This window comes from Anas platyrhynchos, chromosome 2 (genome assembly GCF_047663525.1).
Source record: "Anas platyrhynchos isolate ZD024472 breed Pekin duck chromosome 2, IASCAAS_PekinDuck_T2T, whole genome shotgun sequence".
NCBI classification, from domain to species: Eukaryota; Metazoa; Chordata; class Aves; order Anseriformes; family Anatidae; genus Anas; species Anas platyrhynchos.
The window spans coordinates 10,758,062-10,777,860 of record NC_092588.1 but is presented as its reverse complement, the minus strand read 5'-3'; the positions used below and the strand labels follow the sequence as shown (position 1 = coordinate 10,777,860).

At 44.2% G+C, this 19,799-nt stretch overlaps 1 protein-coding gene across 1 annotated transcript; it reads right to left on the bottom strand.

The window, feature by feature from the left end:
• Positions 1-330: 330 nt before the first annotated feature.
• Positions 331-7,337, bottom strand: LRATD2 (LRAT domain containing 2). The gene is made up of 2 exons (XM_027452700.3): positions 6,888-7,337; positions 331-6,509 (listed from the first exon to the last, which is right to left on the bottom strand). The coding sequence occupies exon 2, from the start codon at positions 6,502-6,504 to the stop codon at positions 5,602-5,604; it is 903 nt and encodes a 300-aa protein (XP_027308501.1). The 5' UTR covers positions 6,505-6,509; positions 6,888-7,337; the 3' UTR covers positions 331-5,601.
• Between the last annotated feature and the right edge of the window lie 12,462 nt (positions 7,338-19,799).

Below are 19,799 nucleotides of genomic sequence, written 5' to 3'. Positions count from 1 at the left end.
CCTGGGTGCCAACTAATACTATATGATCTTCTGCTGAATTCATTTTCCACTTTCAAAATTAAATTATGGGCCAGATCCTCATCAGATTTAATACAGATATTGCCTATTAAGCAGCTGATGGTCTGGCCTTGTACGGAGATTATTTTTTGTCTTTCTTTGGGCAACAACACAACTGAGGAGTTAGATTTTGATCTGACACATGAAGCCAGTGAAAACATCGATTGTTTTGTGCCTGGTGTATCCATCATGAGAGAAATCACTACAGTTTTCCAAACAAGATAGGGAAAAAACACAACATTAAAAAAAAAAAAAAGGAAAAGAAAAGAAAGATAGAGTGAAAAAGATACTATAAATCTTTTATTTCTTTTAGTTACTATGCAATACCCTTCATTTTGAAGGAAATGGTACAATCAATGATCTGTACTTCTTTCTCGGGAAAAGAAGAGATATTTGCACTAACAATTCAACATTTACTGACAAAAGACAGCTTACAGAAAATGCTTGTGGAGAAAAAATCATATTTTGTGATTACACTGACTATTGTCGATGATTCCAAGAATTATTACAATACTGGAAATTTTAGGTGTGTATTTAAAGAAAGTTTTTAATTCAATAATAATGCAAAAGAACCATCTAAACCACTGATGTTTGAAGCTACCCTGATTTCTTCTTATCCACAGTTACAAAAGAAAAAGAAAAGTATGATCTGGAAAGTCTAAGCCCATTATACACTACAGCTGGCCTTATCACTGCACATTAATTTATAAGAGTAGCCAAGCTAACACATAAGTAACAGTGGGTTTCTTACAAGTAGAAGCTGCTGTTGAAAATGATGCATTTTCTACCTTTACTTAGTTGCTCATCTCTGATTTGTTGTATAAAATTAAAATTTGCTTTCAAAAAATATTTGTTCCTACATGGCTGTTAGAATTATGGTTGGCGTGGTTAATTGACAGAAAAGCAGAGGTGGCAAATTACTCAACGACAAGCTTCACCAACCCTTTGGTGAGACCCAAAGGAAGAAAGAAGGAAAAAGAAAACCACTGTTATGTTCAAAATCTGAAAGAGGTAATATGCAATTAATGTATTTTAGTACTTGTAGTGGAATATCGAATTTAAAAGAACAAAATGTAACAAGCATGCTTGGGGTTTCATTAATACAAAATAATTGAAAGTTTACTTCCATAGTGTAGGGTCCCTCAGTCTGAAGAATATACTTTTCCTAGTAAGAAAATATAGTTTTGAAGTAGCTTTTGGTTTTAATTCCCCTGCCTACCCTACAACTGTCTACTGTGTTGGCCAGCTGAGCTCTGGTGGTGTTGTAATCAATACTTTGCATTCACATAGTATCAGGGAAACTTGAAATAGTCTTCAGTTTATATCTGCGTTCACTGCCATGGAAGGTGAATGTCTAAATTGTGTTTTTAAAATTACTCAATCAAGGGATAATTGTAGGTTTTACTATAAAGCCTTTTCCAAGACATTATTCGCATCAAACATACCAATACTCTGGGGAAATAAGATTGCTCATCTACATTTCCTAAGCTGAAGCTACGTTTACACATCTGGGGCTTAGTCTTGCCAGCCTTAACATGTGCATAATGATATTCACAGCAGTCATCCTATCTGTAGCAGTACATATACCCAAATGGGTAAATTCATACAGATGCTTAAGTGTTTGCACAATCAAATAGCTTTTAAAACAAATTATATTAACTTTAAGCATTAAAAACACAAGGGAAAGTTCAAGCATGACAAGACAAAGACACCAGAAAGCAGTCACAAGCTTAGTGCATAACTACTATGTAAAATGCATCTTTCATCCCTCACTGCATCGCTGCTTCTCCTAGATTTCCAGGGGGAGACTGAGGCCAAAGTTTGGGCTGGATTCCACAAGCTTTGTTTGGACAAGAGGCCCTTTGAAAAGCAACCTTTGGAGCACTACTTATTCTCCCCTGGTGATTTGGCAATGCTAGTCCTCTGTGCTTCCAGCAGAGGCTTCAGATCAAAATTCCAGCCCCTTACTCAGAAAGAAATGTAAATATATACTGAACCTCAAGCATATGAATAGTTTTGCTGATTTTCAAGTGGCTCAACTTCAGCCTTCAGTATAGGCTTATGGCTTTGCTGAACCAGAAGTTCTACAGAAGGATCACACCTGAATTTCTCTACCTTAAAGAATGAGCTGCAGAGAAGAGCACTTTCATCTATTCTCTTTCCCTCTTTTTTTTTGATCTACGGAAAAGTCTTGAAGTATACACATACACAAAAAAGTCTGTTCTCCCAAGAGATTTTTTTTCTTTAAAATCAAGCTCTAGAAATCGCAGTCTAGTCTGCAGACAGTAACTGAATAAAGCCAAATAAAAACAAGAAGATAAGCATTGTGATGTGCTCCTACAGCAATCCCACTTCTCACATCCAGCTCATTATGGGTCCATGGCTTTAAAAACCAGACTGCTTAGAAATGTTTGCAGTGCTGTTTAGTGGCACCTATTAAATAACACTGCCTAATCAACAGGTGGGAAAGAGACCCGCCTGTTAAAGATTCAATGCCTGCATCTTTATCTGTTGGAATAAGAAATCCCTGTAAGGAGGTAGCCCATTTTCAGAGGATCTGAGAAAACAAAAAAAATCCTGCTCCCTCCCCACGTTGTTTGCTTTGCCTTAAAAAAAGAAAAGAAAGAAAGAACACTTTACAAATAATGGAATTGCAGAAGGCAGAATAAATTCCTAACCATAACTTGAAGTTTAAGTATTCCAAACAGCAACATTTTAAGTGCTGAACACCTGAACTGCATGTGCTGGAGGAGTGGATAAGGTTTTATAACACAGCTGACTGCAAGCCAGACTGCTGTGTTGTGAGGAAAGCTCCCTTGCAGCTCTCCATCCTAACAAGGCTGTGCAAGCTCTGGGATTCTTTGCTAAGGCCCTTATGGGAATTTATCCCCAGAGGCATGACCGGTACAGGGAAGCACCAAGATCAGCACAAGACATGATTTCAGTTGGTTAAAGAAGCTTTGCTCTCCATTCTCAAGCAGATTTGGTCCTTTTCTTTTTTATTATTATTAAACAAAGGAAAAAAAAAAAAGGAAAGGAAACACCAGAAAAAAACAAAGCCAGACTGTGCAGGATATCTCAGAAGGAGAGAAATGGCTATGTGTCATAGTTCTGATGTTTCAGACACAAGGGAAAAATATTTTCACAACTAGTTTACTGTTTAGTACCCTGTAGATACATAATATTTGACATTTATAGCAGTTTCTATACTTTATGACCTAGAATATACTTTAGATCACTAATGAAAAATAAACCCATTCAGAGGACTGGAAAATAATGTGCATAACAACTTACTTTCAAATGCAAGGTTGTGATGGATTTTTTTTTTTAAACTTTCAAAAATATCTGTAAGAAAATATTATTTTACATACATATATTACACAGTGAAATAAATTTCGTTATGTACAAGGTTCCAGTATGAAAGAAACAACAGCCAGACATTTACTTATGGTCTAGATAACCTCAGTTGTCTCATATCAGTCAGTACAGACTCTTTCATTCTTTCAGACTAATACAGTGATCCTTTCAGCAGTTCAGTGGTTGTATAAAACCAATGTGCAGACATCCACATATTAACCCTATTGCAGGTAGATGGGGGCAGTTACTATGCTTTTAAAGCAAGGTTGCACACCTGCTTGACAGCCACACTAACATGGGTATAACTCAACTACATGTTGAAGAAAAAGCCTCCCTAGTACAGACACCTGAGCTATAGCATTCTAAGGGAGCTTTCTGTTAAATTATCCTTTGGATTTGGCCATTTCACAGCCCAAAATGAGAACAGAGTCATTAAGGAGAGAGAATATTGTGTATTTGCATAACCCTACGAGTTGCTTTTTCCACACGAAGCAAGGATTAAATAGCCTCTCATTGCTTTTCTTCCTAGCTTGTGTCTTAGGTAGGAAGCACAGCACAGATCTGTTTGGGCTACATTGTCAAAGTGGCTTCATAGAGTCCCAAATACTCAAAAGCCGGTATCTACGTATTCTTAAATCAACAAACTTTGCTCCCAGGGGGTGGAAAGGACATGGAGTACTTTGCTATTTGTGGTATAACTATAAACAACCACAGGGAAGACGGTAGTAACTACACTTCAAGTTTACATCACACTTAATTGCTGTTATTTAAATGAACTCAAGCTTATCTTCAAGTTCACCTCTTCACTATTGTGTTTTTAAGGGGAAGGAATTTTGTGTTATAAGCTGCCTCCAAATCAGTGTTTGCTTACACACTTCAGATCCCAGGACAAAGACCTGACAGTGCTGCCCATGCAGGAGGCCAGCTCAACAGCTGAAAACAAAGTTCAGGGAACATTCAAGGCAGGCAGCTCCACATTCCCCCAGTCCCTCCTCTTAACAAGGGACCTGCACAATGACTCTGGAGGCACATCCCCTCTTTTAATGCTATAGCTCAGCTGCATACCATAAAAATTAGCAAAAAAGGGAAAACAAAGTCCCTAATGAAGGGGAAATTGCTTTGTGGTAAGAAAGGGAAAGGAACACCCTAACCCCCCTGCCTGCAGTGCCTTCCATCTTTGCTTCCTCCCATCACAGCTGGGTTTGGTGCAGAACCTGTGACGTGCTCACAGCCAGGGGCACCTGGTCAAGAGGCCCCTCTCTTGGGACATGCCAATGCATGCAAACAACCTGCTTCTACTGCCAGTGTGTACCACAGATGTCATCAGGAGCTCTGCCATTTGCTCTCAGGGAAGCCAGGCAGCCAGTAACAAGCTCTGGCGTAGCTCAGTACCTGCCTCCAGGAGTCCCAGCACGCACCAATGCACAGCCTCCATAACAGGGGCTGCAAACTTCCTCCTTTCCTGAAGCGGTCAGCAATAAACAAACCTCCTCTGTCCTCGACAGAAATCACATGCTGATAGCAAGTGAGGAGCTTCCCTCAGACCACCTGCAAGTTCTTATTAATTAAGAAGGCACCAGGAACATCAAAGCCATTTTATTAGTCAGTGATTTCTTCCTTACACCTTCTGGTGGGGGGGCTGGCTAGCAATTCATGAAGCCTTGTACTGAGCAAGCAAGTAGCTTGCTGCAAGACCAACAGGAGCCACAACTGAAGAGAAACACAGGCAGAGAAGGGAAAACAACATCCTCACACTTCTCAGCTGCCAACTGAACATGCACTCAGCTACATGGCCACATCCTGGAAGTTGCTGGCTCCTTAATAATAAGAAATACTTGCAACTTCTGCTGATAAGTAGATGTCAAAGGCATTTAGCATCCTGCAGGGTTAGGCTTTCTGACAGATGGGTGAGGGAAAGGCTAACACAGGAAGGGGAAGAGGTGGGAGTACAGGAGGGTAGAATTGCCCTGAGTTTTATCCTCTACAAGTCAGTGGTTTTACCATCGAGCACTGAAGGAGTTAAGCACTAAAGCACAGACACTTAATCAGCTTTCCCCCTTCCTTTCACATGTGATTGGAATGAAGCTGCACTGAAGCGGCCCAAAGGGCTTATAACAGCTCAATTTCGCAGCCTTCAGTTTTAATCCCCATCACCCAGCCTAAAGCAGCATGGTGGTGCTGAGGCTGCTACTCCACAGCAGTCCGAGCACCTGGATGGTGGTGATGGTCTTCGTCCTCCTCTTCATCTTCCTCCTCCGCGGCCTGCAGGTGGCTGGAGAGCTCCTGGATCACAGCAGCCCTACCAATCTGGTCGTTCCTCCTCTTCTCCATAATCAGATCCTCCAGGCTCTGAAACTCCAGCGTGTGGCTGCGCTTGTCGCCCAGGCGGATCTGCAAGCGGTAGGGCTGCTTGCCTATGCGCAGCTCCCCGCCGATTTTAAACTCCCTCTTGCCGTAGCGGCACCAGGCAGCGAAACACTCAGAGTTTCTCCAGCTCAGGTCCCGGTCCTTGCAGCCCACCTGCTCCAGGGCGTTGCGCACCACCGCGGCCGGGCTGAGGGGCTTGTAGCGGTACAGCTGGTTGGCGATGCGGCCCCGTCTGCCCTGGCTGGCATCAGTGAGGAAGCTGTTCACCACCTCCAGCCTGTGCAGGTGCACGACTTGGAAATCCCCAACATAGACCACCCAGTGCGGGTACTGGGCCTGGCACACAAACTCCACCAGGTCGCCCGGCTTGCATCTGTTCAGTAGGTTCTCTGGGGTGTAAGTGCTCAGGTGTCCCCGGCCTCCTTCATCACCCTCCTCTGGCAGGATGTCCTCCTCAGAAAAGCTTTTCTGGTAGATACACTCATCCCGGTAATAGACCGAGCACTCCACCTCGTGCAGCTGGGGATCGTAGGGCTGCAGGGCTGGGTGCTCCCCCCCAAGGTCGTGCCCCGACTCCTGCTGCTGCTCCAGCTCGTCATCATCATTCGAGAAGATGTACGAGACCCCGATCCTGGGTCCTTCATCCCTGTCCACACCCGCTGGGTCAGCCGTGGGAACTTCTTTGTAGTTCAGGTGGGTCAGCTTCTCCACCTGGTTCCCCATGCCCGCTGCAACGACAGACACACAGCGGGGCTGGGAAAGGGGCTGAGCATCCAGAAGGGCTGCGGGGGGGTGAGGGCACAACCCCCCGACCCCACCACCTCTCATTATTGCAACACAGCCCCTGCAAGACCCTTCGGGGAGGGAGATGAAGGCTGTGGCCACGGTTTCCCCTCACCTGCCCGGGCAGGAGAGGCGGCAGCACCGCCACCTGTTAGCCGGCAGCGAGGAAGAGGAAGGCGCCGGGAGCGCAACGGGCACAAGGGGGGAGGAAAACACAAGTCCGGGATGGGGACGGCGGAGTTCACCCCCCCCAACCCCCCCCCAGGTTTCAGCCTCCCCCCTTTCCTTCAGCCTCCCTCCCCGCCGGGATCCTCCAAACTTACCCTCCGGGGAAGGCTGCGCGGCGCCGGCAGCGGCTCTAGGGCGAGCTGGGGATGGGCGCGGAGCTCGGCAGGATCATGGCCCCCCTCCAGGACCCTCCCGGACCCCCCCCCCCAACAGCAGCAGCGCCCCAGCGCCGCGCTGCCGGCACCCGGGGCTGTGCAACAAGCGCCGGAGAGGCACGGCCAAAGGCAGGGAGGCTGGCTCGGGCTGCGGACTCAGCCCCCAGCATTTAAAGAGGCAGATCTTTTTTTTTTTTTTTTTAATTTCCCTCTTCCCTCCCCCCCTCCTTTTTCCTCCTCCCAGCACCTTTTTTTTTTTTTTTCCCTTTTTTTTTTTTTTTTTTTCCCTTTTCCTCTCTCCTACACGCCGAGCGCTTTGCTCCCCGCCGAGGCTGATGCGCGAGCGGAGGCTGCTGCTGTTGGGCTGCGGGTGCGTGTGCAACACGCTCGCCCCCAAACTCACACGCGCACCCGGCCCCTTTAAGGGAGCGGTGCCACGAAGCAACCCAACCCTCCAGTTTGCAAGGGGGGGAGCCAAACTGGGAGCCGGACTGGGAGCCGGAGTTTGCCCGGGACGGCGCTGGGAGGAGGTGGAAAACCCCCAAAAGCAGCGCCGTGGGAATGGGCACGCTGCGCCCCCGGGGGATGCGCCGGGAGGTGCCTCCTTGGGGCAGGAACGGGGAAGTTGGAAAGGGAACAAAAATCAAAGAGCCCGGCTCTCCCGGGCTGACTTAGCGCCTTAGATTCATTCCTCCATGAGCGGAGCGTGTAATTAGTTTTATTAATTTCTTTTCTTCCCGACTCCAAGAGATCGCTCGCGTTTTCAATATAGGAGATTATGTTTCTTTCCCCCTGGAAGGGCATTATCGGAACCGGTGGGAATATTTTTTCTTCTTGCGTTTTGGAGAACACAAAACAATACTCTGCTTTTTCATTAATACCTAGTTAGTCTACTAGGTGGGTATTCTTACTCTTTTAACATGCATTGGTAAATCCGTGCTATTAAAACAGACTACAGAGATAATTTATGGAAGCAGAAGTAATGTCTTTAATTTTGTCTCATTTATTCCCTTTGTCTGTTGTCTTGTAATTTATAAACCCAACTGCACGCCGCTGCTTTGAGGGTTCACTAAACAGCAGCAAACCAAGGAACAAATACGGTGCTGCTGGGTGCTGCCCACAGACCCAAAGAGTGTCGTTTCCATCAGATTATGATATCAGATTCTGCAAATATAGAAGCCCCCTTGGGGCTGGGGGGATGCTCGTGGTGCTCAGTCTGGGACGGTGAGGCAGGGATGCAGCCTCAGCGCTGCTTCAGGTGACAGGCAGCTGGATGGGGACCTTTTTTGTTTGGAATTCACCTGGTGGCTCTGTCTGCAGGAGTATTTCAGAGAACTAGAAAGCACGTCAAGGGTGTGCCTTTGAAGTGAATCTCCCAAACGCCCCCCGCGCTCGCACTTTGTTTTTCATGTCAGAGTGGTTTCAAACAACACATACACGTTCCTTCTGCCTTCAGCTAAACTAGATGTGCTACCGCGCAGGATTGGACAGAGGTTGGTTAAGTAAACCTCCAAAATGTGTTAAATGTAGATGTCATTTTTCAGCACTGCCTCTTTCACTCTACAGTTCCCCTCCTCCTGCGCTGCACTGTTTGCTGATGTAGATATAGCTGCTCTTGGACAAAAGAGGGCCCTGCTACGTAAGAGCTTTGCAAAACTGCTTCAGTACTTAAGGATGTGTAAAGATGAGAGTCTCCTAAAAGGAAAAGGTGGATTGGGCATAGATGTGACTTTTTCATGTTCTCCTATTGGTATTGAAACCTGTGTCTCAGCACCATACCTTGCTATCTTTGGAGCAGTTTTATTTCACAACTAAAGCAGTTTGACAGCCCTGCGTCGAAGGCAACATTTCCTTTTCAGTCTGCTGTGATGTGGGGAAAGTTGTGACTGTGCAGGAGCACAAATTCAGCACTGCCCAGAGGAGCCACTCGTGTGTGCGTGCACATCCGCACATATTTTCAGCTCTCGATCTTTTTCTTCCCGTCTGCTTCAACTCACCCCAGTGCTTAATTTTCTGCACCTTGTCAGCTGCTTTGATCTCTTTGATCTCTTTGAGTTTCCTTTCAATGACTGCTCCACAGAATCCACATTCTCTGATCAATCTCCTGCTTTCTAGGATCAGAAACCTTGGGCGAGTATTTTTGTGTCATAGAGCCCATACATAATTGCATACTGTACCCTGCAGATAAGGCTTTGGATGGGAAATCCACAAAGGACTTTTAGTGCCTATATATCACCTGGGCTGGAGCCTAAAATTATGATGCTTAAAACTTCTGTGTGCTTAACTCCTAAGCCTTGAAGCAGCTAACCTACACGGGCACGAGGGGTGGGGGCTGGTGGCAGTGATGTGCTACCTTGATGAATATGCTTTTAAAGGGAGCACTGACCTCTTGCATGGCTTTTTAAAAAAAGGACTTTGGTGCTTATCTCCTAAAGATAATCCAGTCTGTGGGTCTTGAGTAGAGGCAGGAACTGTTGGGCAGTGCTGAGCTGGAAGCCCAAACTGCAGGCAGGACAGAGTTGAAGACAAATCTCTGACCTTGCTATCAGAAGTTACTCAATTAGGTGACTCTTTGCTCAGCAAGCTGGTATTTGTAAACCAATTTTGGGATATTCAGCTCTGTGCATGCCACAGAGGGAACTAAGTGCTGTGGACACCATTTACAGCTGTGCTCAAACACCTACAGAAGTGAATGGGGATGTCCATGCTTAAATAAATGTAACTTTCTGGGGTCACTCCTAGGTCCCCATTACTTGCTCATCCAGATTGCATAACTATTTGTTCTTCGTAGATTCTCTTTTGGGGTGAATCAGTCCCCTCCCAGACAAAACACAGGTGTGGTTTTGGGGCTGGTTCATTGCAGGGAACTGCCCCATCTGAGTCCCTGCAGAGTGCAAGGAAGCAGGGGTGAATCTGCATGAGGCCTGGCTCCCTCTGCTCCGCACAGCCCTCCAACACTTTCCCAGCTGAGTTTGCACATCCATATGCTCTCAAGCTATTGCTGAGTGCAGCAACACATATCTCCCATTTCACGTCGTAAAAATACCACTCTAGTGGGTTGCAACATGGCTTGTAGGATATTTTAGATGCTTCAGATTTTGATTCCCTATAACACACACTCTAAATAGTAGTCTCCCTTTTAGGGCCGAAAAAAATGCCACAGTGCAGGGCTATCTGGAAATTCAAAGCTGCATTGCTATACAGTCCAGCAATGTATGCAGCCCACAGCGGTGGCTTTACCTCTTGGCTTGGAGACTGTGGATCACCTATGGAGCAGGTGCATTTAGCAGTCTCTATGACTATGTATCTGATATGATCCAGGGACCGCTCTAGTGCTATCTCTGATCGCTTTAAGCTTCAGTACTGTAGTTTTAGGAATTAGGTGTCTAAGTTGTGTTGTTGCTTGAGTGCTATCTTACATATAACCTTACACACATCTTACATCCAGAGCTTTAAAAGGTGATGTTGATTTGAAATCACAATTCAGCCTTACTTGGATGTGAAATGCTGTGTTGTCATCATTATAATCATTAAAAGATATTCACTATGAGAAGAAAGAAGTCTTATTGTCATATGTTTATGTTTTGTTCTTGTTGACCAGCACTCCTGAGTAAGACAAGGCTTAGTACCTCATTCTGTAAGCATGCTGTGTTTTGCAGGTATTCACCTGGTTGACAGCTATGACACCCTTGAGTTATTTAATTGTTTCCGTTTCTTTTTTTTTATTATTATTTTTTAGTAGAGTTTTACAAGAACTGAGATAAATTATGCTCCATTTATCATGTACGTGCTGTACTGCCACATAGCCCTAGCAAACTAGAGTGCTTACACACTACAGTGGAATTAGGGGCACTGAGGAAATAAATAGCATCGTAGTGAAGTCCATGGAGGTTCTTTCCATGAGTTTTTTAGAACTCCGTTATGCCCTTAATTGAGGGAGGTGTGTGACCTGAATGCTGCTTGGTAGATGGTGTTCCTCCATGAAAACTGGAGCCCAGTCCACCAAGGAGGTTTATCTTTAGAATTGTAACGTCTGGTTTCTCACCTCTTTGCCTTCCACTGGAAGTCTCTTCCCTGAATAAGGCACCAAGTTCTTGTAAAGCTGGGAAATGCCACTTAAAATGAGATTCATCAAAGCCAGCATGCCTGAGCTACCTGTCAGGGAACAGAAGAGAGAGTTAGCATCCTGACGGCTGTTGCAAAGCGGTGCTCCCTTCCACTCACATTACACAGCCTAATACTCTCCCAAGGTTAAGTGCTTTAATGAGGTTGGCTGTTCCTCACAACGGTGCCACATCAGTTAATAAAATGTGTTAATATTTCAGATTGCTTCCTTGGGGTATGAAAGACCAAGGCTGAAGCCTCTCATCTCACTGAAGGAACTTGAACTGGTATCTCCCAGGAGAGTACTGAAAGCCACCAGACTGTACACTATTTCTGAGCAAGTTGTGCTCTCTCTGTCCCACCGAAGCTGTTCGGCTTTGTATGGGTTCATTAAATATCCATTCAGTCAGTCAGAAAAAAAGAAAAGAATGACAACAGCTCTTAGATCAGATGCAGGAAGCAGATGAGATTGCTTTGAGGTCCCCTCTAATAAATATTCAGATGTCTCAACAATCATGGAATGTCTTCATCAGGAGTCATTCAGACAGACCCACCAGAACGATCGGAAAGTTTTGCTTTTAGGGCACACTCAATGGAGAGTTTTGTTAATGTCTTCAACGGGAAGAGATTGAGCTTCTGGGTCTCACATATTCTGCATGACTGGTGTAAGCCAGATTCTATCAGATATCAGCTCCCCTTTGTTCTGTTGTGTTGGAGCCGCATTGGTACATCCTTTGGATTGGACATCACAACTGACCTGGACAGGGGCACATGTTTGTGATTTGTTTTGGGGCTTATGTGTGAAACAAGCACTGACCTGTTCCTACTGTCATACTCACTGACTCTGCATTTGTCCCCAGGAGAAAAATTTGGAATTTAGATAACTGTAAAGTTACCTTAAAATGTTGTCAAATATCATGAGAATCCTGGTATTTCTAAAATCTGAGATTTGTGTTACTATTTAACATAACGTAAGGCATAATGAGTATCTGGTGTCAGGAAGGTGACTACCTGAATTGAGACTTTAATGTTTTGTCTCCAGTTACCTATAAACTTCTGGTGACATCAACAAGAACTTGGCATCTACATGCTTCTAAACATACAATCTCTGCTGCTCAGAATAGCATAGCATGGGCCACCGTGTATTCAAGACCTGAAAGTAAGGGGAGCTATGGATCAGAAAGAGATCCACATCTTGTAAAATGAGAGTGGAAACTTTAATTGCCATGTTTATCACATCAGTAAACTCTGATTTTTCTAAAACTCTCTATGGAAGCTTATGGCTCTGTTAACTCCTTTCAACGTTGTAATTTGTGACTGAATGTGATCGGTGGCAAAATGAATTGCTGAGTTTGCCAAAGCCACAGCAAATCCAAACTGTATCTTGAAAGAAGTTCTTCCACTGAGATTTTAATTGGTGCATTCCAGCAAATGAAAACGAAGTAATTCATATGTCAGTGGAGGCCTATATTCATAGGAATCACTATCGTACTGACTTAAGCAGCAGGCATACCTTAATTAAAATGCAGTCAGTTTTTTGTTTCATTTTGTTTTGTTTTCCAAAAAACAGCAACTATATTTCTAACATATCCTAAAAAGGAAGGAGGTGAAGCATCATGCTGGCTCGGGAACTACTCACCCCTTGTGTCTCTGATTTCCCTTTCATGCTGAGCTTCTCCCCGAGTTGCCGCTCCTTTAATGTGTCTTTTAGTACGTCACAGGCCTGCTGGCTGCCTAGGTAGCACAGAGCATCCTTTCCTCTGCAGCCAGGAAAAGGTGGGGCTGCTGTGTGTGGTGGAGAAACCTATCACAATTAGTAGTACCCGAGCAGAAGCCACGGAAGTGAACACACCAGTCCTTCAGGCAACCCTAGGATATGTCTATGCACTCCCGTGTCCATTTTATATGGGGAGGAAGAGGGGAACCAAGAAGCAAAGGGGCTCCTTGTGTGGCTTTGGTGGTGTCAGTGCCAGAACGTGAGGCTGAAGGTGTCAGAGCGTGTGGCCATCCACAGGGTGGGGATCTGGGGGGTCTGCTCTCTTTATTTTATCTTTGTCTGACTGCTGATTTGAGCCAGAAGTACTGGCCATGACTGCTCCTCACAACCTCTTCAGCAGGCCTGTGGCAGGGTAGAGGAAGAACAGGAGTCAGCCAAATAACTCACTTTGTCATTCATTTGTTAGTCTGGGAAACAGGAAATTTATCTTCCTTGGGCAATAAAAAGAAACAGAGATATAAAACCTCAAAACACCTGCGAAGGTGATGTTTAGTGCTCTTTGCTGGACCAACTCCAATCCAGTGGAGCAGGATTCAACCCCTTGCTGGTCTACAGGGCAGTTTTTACACAGCCACCTGCACTGGGAAGGCCTTGGGCTAACAGGGTTAGCAGCGTGTGGGTGGAAAAAGAGCAGCCTTGCCTTCCATGTGAGGCTCACGCAAGCCTTGTATCAGATTTCTTGTCTCCTACAGCCCTCTCTGATGATGGATGCACAGAGCTGAGGGCACCTGCATGTCACCTGGGTGTGTTAGGAGTATGCCTATGGGATGGGGACTTGCTGGATGAGGTGAGGAGGGCACAGCCAGCTGAAGGATCCGCTCTGGGGCTTTAACCTTGAGACAGGGCTTGGAGGAGCTCAAGGGCTGGAGGTTGCATCAGAGGCAGCTTTGCATATGCCCTGGGCAGCCTCTGAGGCATCCGAGAAGTTGGGTGACAGTGGCGTGACACCCTTAAGAGAGCTTTAGCAATGAATTCAGACTTCTAAAGAAATGAAGTGGGTGGATCTATGCTTTCAAGCCTCTGTTCTCCGTGAATAGAAGCCACTCCTACCTTTTGCACTGAAGTGCTGCAAAGATGAATAAGCATTAAGGCGCTCTTATTCCTGGCTAACGAGGCCCACGGGGGCAGAGAAGCAAACTGGTAGGTAGGTGCCAAGTCTCTCTAGGCGCTGGGAGTGTCACAGCGTGAATCAGACTGCTGATGTCCACTATGCCTGGGGAGGACCTTGACTCCTCGCCCAGGCCTGCCTCTCAGAGCATGCACATCCTGCAGCAGCATGCATGGCAAAAGCCTTTAGCTGAGGTGATTTTCTGTTGGTTGCAAGCATCCCTCTGCTGCAAGTCAGTAACAACACTGCTGAGACCTTGCAGGCTGCAGGAGACCCACAGAGCCTGGGCAGGCTGGAGCTACTCAGTTGGATTTGTTCATTACTGCCTGCAACAAGAACCATTTTATACCTTGGTGAAGTGCGAGGCTGGAGACAACCTGCTCAGCTCTGTAAACAAAGAGCAGGCAAGTGGCAGCTGTGTTAAACAATTTCTGCCCCTTTGCAGAGGTCACATGAGCACGAGGAAATGCCACTGTGCTTCTTGTTTAAGGACGCATCGATATTACCCTCGTCTTCCACTCAGCCCTTTCAGTTTGTGCTTGTGGGAGGAGAACAAGGAGCAGATGGTAATTCCTTCAATCCTGTGAACTAGTGAGATGAAAATCATATTCCTAGTAGAATCTACTGTCAAGGAAACTTCTGGCCTGCTGGAAGGCTCTGCTGGTTTGGATTTATAAAGTGCTCTCTGGATAATGATGAGTGTGCTCATAACAATGACTTTAATACCTGTTAGAACTGACAGCTGTATGTGTTCGCCTTTCTGGAGACAGATGTTCTCCTGCCTGGTTAGGTGAGTCAGTTCCAACTGGGGAAAGAGGACAGTGAGCGATGTGCTGTTCACTGCTATTTCATTCCCTTTTATTTTCCTTTTTTCCCCTCTCTTTCCTTCCTTGGGCTGTCTCCTGGGCAGGAGTCTGACACGACCGCATCAGCTGCTGCAGGGAAGCCCCTCGGCCATTCCAGTTCATCCTCCTCTGCGGGCTGTCAGAGCACGGGAGCAGCACTCAGACCAGTTTGATGATTCTTTTCCTCCTCACATAGGACACCAGCTGCAGCCTAGGCTTGAAGCTCATGCTTACAGGCAGCACTTAATTTCAAACAGGCCCTGTATATGCTAAAGTTGTCAGCTTCTCACCAAATCCTATTTCTTGGCTCTTTCTGTGCAGCGTGGTTTTCTGTTGCTCTGATTTAAGTGTTTTGTGGTTCCACATGAAGAAGATAACAGCATGAGCAAAGCTGTGGGTGAAGATAAATCATCTGTAGGGGAAAATGTGAATGCTCTATTTTTTTTTTGGAAAGCAGCAAGGCCACCATGCCAAGGGACCAAAACACTTACTATAGTAAGTCTCTGCAACAATCAGCTTAAATCTAAACTGCATCAAATTCAAAATGATTTCCATGCAAAATCATTTTGTAGTGCAGCTTTTGTATTAGAAGGAGCAATATAAAGATACCCCTACAAGGAAGCTGCATATTCTCACTTTTTTCACCAGAAATGCCCTTCAGCTTATGTTATGATCTAAATCAAATTCCTGCTTAAGTTGGGGAAAAGATTCCAACTGACTTTAGGAACAGATGAACCAAATTGTATGTATCTTGCTCTCTGGGGATGCACTGATTCAATAGTCTAATTCTACTAGGTATTACCCATTTCCAGCTTCTGCAGTCTACTGATCGTAGGAGTATCTAATCAGTGTTAGTTTGCTGGTATAGAGTAGAAGATCAGGGAAAACATTTTTCACAGTCTGTGCCATTTCTTTGTTCAAAGGTCTAACAATAAAATCCAGGTGAAGGTAATGTCTTCAAGATAAGCCGTCATTAACGCTAGCTTGGTTGCAACAGGAAAAAATGAGAAATGAGTCTGAAAAAAGACTGAGAAAACGTCTGAGAAAATAAGTGCCTCCATGACTGTGTCACATAGAACAGTGGTGTTTATTAATTAAATTCAACACTCCTTTTCTGTTGTCTTTGTTTTACATTTCACTCTTATCCATGAGGAATTCTAAAAGTTCATGGCCTTTACAATCTCTGTCGCACCTCCTTTTATAAGCATAGGAGGGAAACATTACCAGTCAATGTTTCCAGTGCAGACTAAATGAAGCCATGTAATAGTCATATTTCAAGCATGCCCTTTCAGCAAAAGAGGCCACCTGCTTCCTGGGCTGTATTAATATGAGTGTAGCCAGCAGGTCCTGGGAGGTGATCCTTCCCTTCTTTTCAGTGCTTGTGATATTGAGTCTGCAGTGCTGCTTCAGTCTGGGGCTTGCCAGTACAAGAAAGATGATGACAGAGGCAGCAGACACAAGTCTGAATCTGGAAAATTCTGATTTTATATAAAGAAATATTATTTACTTTTTTTTTTTTTTTTTTTTTTTTTTTTTTTTTTAAGTGTATTTTCTTTATTTATTTATCAAGAGGGTGGTCAAATACTGGAATAGGTTGCCCAGAGAAGCTGTAATCTCCACCTTTGGAAAGGTTGAAGTCCTGTCTGGATACATCCCTGAGCAATCTGATCTAAGTGTATCTGCCTTGAGCAGGGGGTTGAACTGGATGAACTCTGAAGGTTCTTTTTAGCCCAAATTATAGTTCTGTGGTTCTCACAGGACACAGGAGATCTGCAAGCTAGTCAATCCAATTTACAGCTTCCTTTTACTCCATCCTGGAGTCTGATTCAGTAAGAACTAGATAAAATCTGCTGTTCAGTTTGAAACTCCATGAAGAGGTAAAATGTCTTGATGCTCTTCTTGCCTAAATGCTTAAGTTTTGATTTTCCTGGACTTCAAAGGAAGAGATGTTTTTCTACAGGTAAATGTCTCTGTTTGGGGATGCCTGTGAAAATAAGTTTTACTACCCTTGCAGTTTTATTACCCTTGCAGTTTTATTACCCTTGACCCTTACTGGGTCACCTGAATAGGTGGCACATCACAAAGCTGCTTCCCCACTTCTCCCTCAGCTCTGCGTACTTTGTATGACTGCGTGTGTGCACTGTCCATGGTGAATACCATGCTCTTAGTTACTTCGCAGTGGTACCCAGGAGACCTTGTCCTTGCTCCGTGACAGCAGTGACACTTGAGCAGTGACACACTTCCCCTGGGAAAGTGCTTCATGAATTCTCAAGAGGAAGATTCATCCCCATTATTAGTAATGATGGTCCAAAGTCTGAAAACCAAGCCAATATATGGAATTAAAATGACTGCAGTGTCAGGCCTTATGGAGGATGTGCGTTAAACATCCCAAATAAATTCATAGCTTAAGGCCGGAGGTTGCTCCCATTCTTTACTGATCTAAACTGAATTGTAAGAAGGTTCTAGCCATGTAAGCAAGGCTGTGAGATCTTGCACCTGAAGGAATGCAGTCTCTTCGGCAGTGTTGTGTTCAATGCTTGTGAGGAAAGGCGACTGGGTGACATCTGCACTGGAATGAAGTTGCTGACTGCCATGCATGTCTGGGCTCTTGCAGCTTTCTTGAAGCAGAGCCCATATTCATTCCACAAAAGAGGCTTTGAAAGGTTGGTTGCTGAGGTTTTAACTTTTCCAAAAAGGTTTCTCTGTTAAAAGCTCCTGGTTGGAAATACCAAGTCCCGTTGTTGCTAAGATTAAGGTATTTGTTTCTTAGAAATGGCTTACAAACAGAGACCAGTACATGGATTATTGCTCCTTTAGCCAAGTGGAGTGAAGGTGCTTTGTGCTTCCAGTAGGATCAGTTTTGCATGTGATTTTAATAATGGCTTTGGGGAAGGATGGGTCAGATCTAAATTTTTATATTTGTAATTCTTATGCAAAAGAAGAAAAACAGTGCTTACCGCTTACATTTTTAAGGGTGTTTTAAATGCATAAAGCAAAAACAACTATTGTGTTTCAGTAGAAATTTATAATGTGATTTATTTTTGAATACTAATGAAAAAAAAGCACCATGATCAGATTTATGGGTTTTGCTTTACTGGAACAGGATTTTTTTTTCTCTCCTCATTTCTGTGTTGTTTTTTTCCCCCCTAAGGTTAATGTCATCAGTAAAATAAAATCTGACTAATTAACTCAGCCTTGGAAATACTGTAAATCCCTGTCAGGAAAACAGATTTATTTATTATTTTTTTTTTGGCTGTTGCTAGACAATGACCTTAGTTTTGACCTGGAAAGATCATGCATGTAGTTTGTGAATGAAGTCAGTAACCATGGTGTGGTAGTTCTGGCCTTATTATGATATACACATCACAGATTGTGTCTAATAGCACATGGTGGTTTTATGGTATCTGTAGCTACTGAGCCAAGACTCTGATGTTCGATATCAGCATTCTCGGTATAGTTAAATGCTGCTGCCGTGTAATAGGGTCTGTTTATCTCTTCTCTAGCTTCCAAATTGCTGTGTCTTGGGTCAGTGCCCTACGTTCATTTTTGTAAATTTCTGACCAAAGTTATTAACTCTTCCCTTTAAAAAAACAGGGTGAATTAGTGCTGTATTATCCCCCATTCTGGGAAGCATCACCACAGCTCCTATCTCATCACTGGCTGACTTATGCAAGGTTTCAGCTGAAGGAGATTGGTGGAATTACTTCTGTAGGGATATCCAGTCTTTTGTTTAAATGAAGAGAGGAGTCTTTTACTAGTGTTCACAAAGATTGCAGGGTTGCTCTTTATCTTTTGAGACCTGGCAAAAGCTAGAACCATGGCTGTGGAAAATGGATCTACCTTCGTTTCCCCCAGCCTCAAATACATGTCCCTGGCTTGGATTTGAGATATTCTTACAAAAAAAAAATATATATGTATATATATACACATATAAATATAAATAAAAATGCAATAAATAATGGATATTTGGATTCTGAAAAGCTCAGGGGTGCAGCAGTGATGCTTCAGGCAGCATCCCCAGTAGCATGCTGACCTCTTTCTTCTCACTCAGTCCTTCATGTACCTACCAGACTCCATATGCTACAATATTTTTCAGTAACGCGAAAGGGCTTTTGTGTCTCTGCCTGGAGGGAGCCTACTCTAATGCCTCTTTCCATACCTTTACTCTCCAGTGTTCTCATATTATGCCTGATGCAAAAAAAAGGCAATATTTATGCAAGGTCTTTCCACCAGCAACACCAGACTAAGATGTTGCTGAGAATGATTATATAGCACTCTTTCCCCTTACTTTTTCAGTCACTGTTGCCTACAGCCACTTTCTGTCTTTTGTGTATATGGTGTCAGGTGCCTGGAAAGGAGCTAAAGCACTGAACTTCTTGCTGTATTTCGTCACCATACAGTTTCATACTGCTCCCTGTTTACAGTAGCTTAACAGTTTTTTTTTTTCCAGCATGCTTTGTTCCCCTCTCATGCACTTGATGCTAGCAGTGAAACATGGATTATTCTCAATGTTTAGCATCAAATGCTACATATGGAAGTCGTTTATCAGCAAGGTAATAGACTGGATACCTGTGGAAATTGGACTCCGAGGTCCCATCATTCTTTGGAAAATGCCAGCCATAGTAGGTTTTGCCTTCCAGTGGCTGTCCACTATCGATTGCCTTATTCAAATATTATGTTCAGATTGTAAACAATGACCAGTTTCTCAACTTTATGCTTACAGAGGTAAAACTAAGTCAAGTCTCGATCATCAAACTCACTTCTGTTATTTCATATCTTGCCCTATTCCTTTGCCCTCACATTCTTTATTTGTTTTACTCTGTGCAAGAAAAGTGACATCTCTTCCCCAAAATTTTATCTGTGCAAAGTACTGCCATAAGAAGTCATCATCACTAAGATACTCTCCTGCAAACCATGGAAATCATTTTTTCTGATGTGGGATATATCAAGCCTAGAACATTCTGATGTAACAAATGAGATAGATAGGCACCTGGGACAGTCGTACAGTACTATTGGAT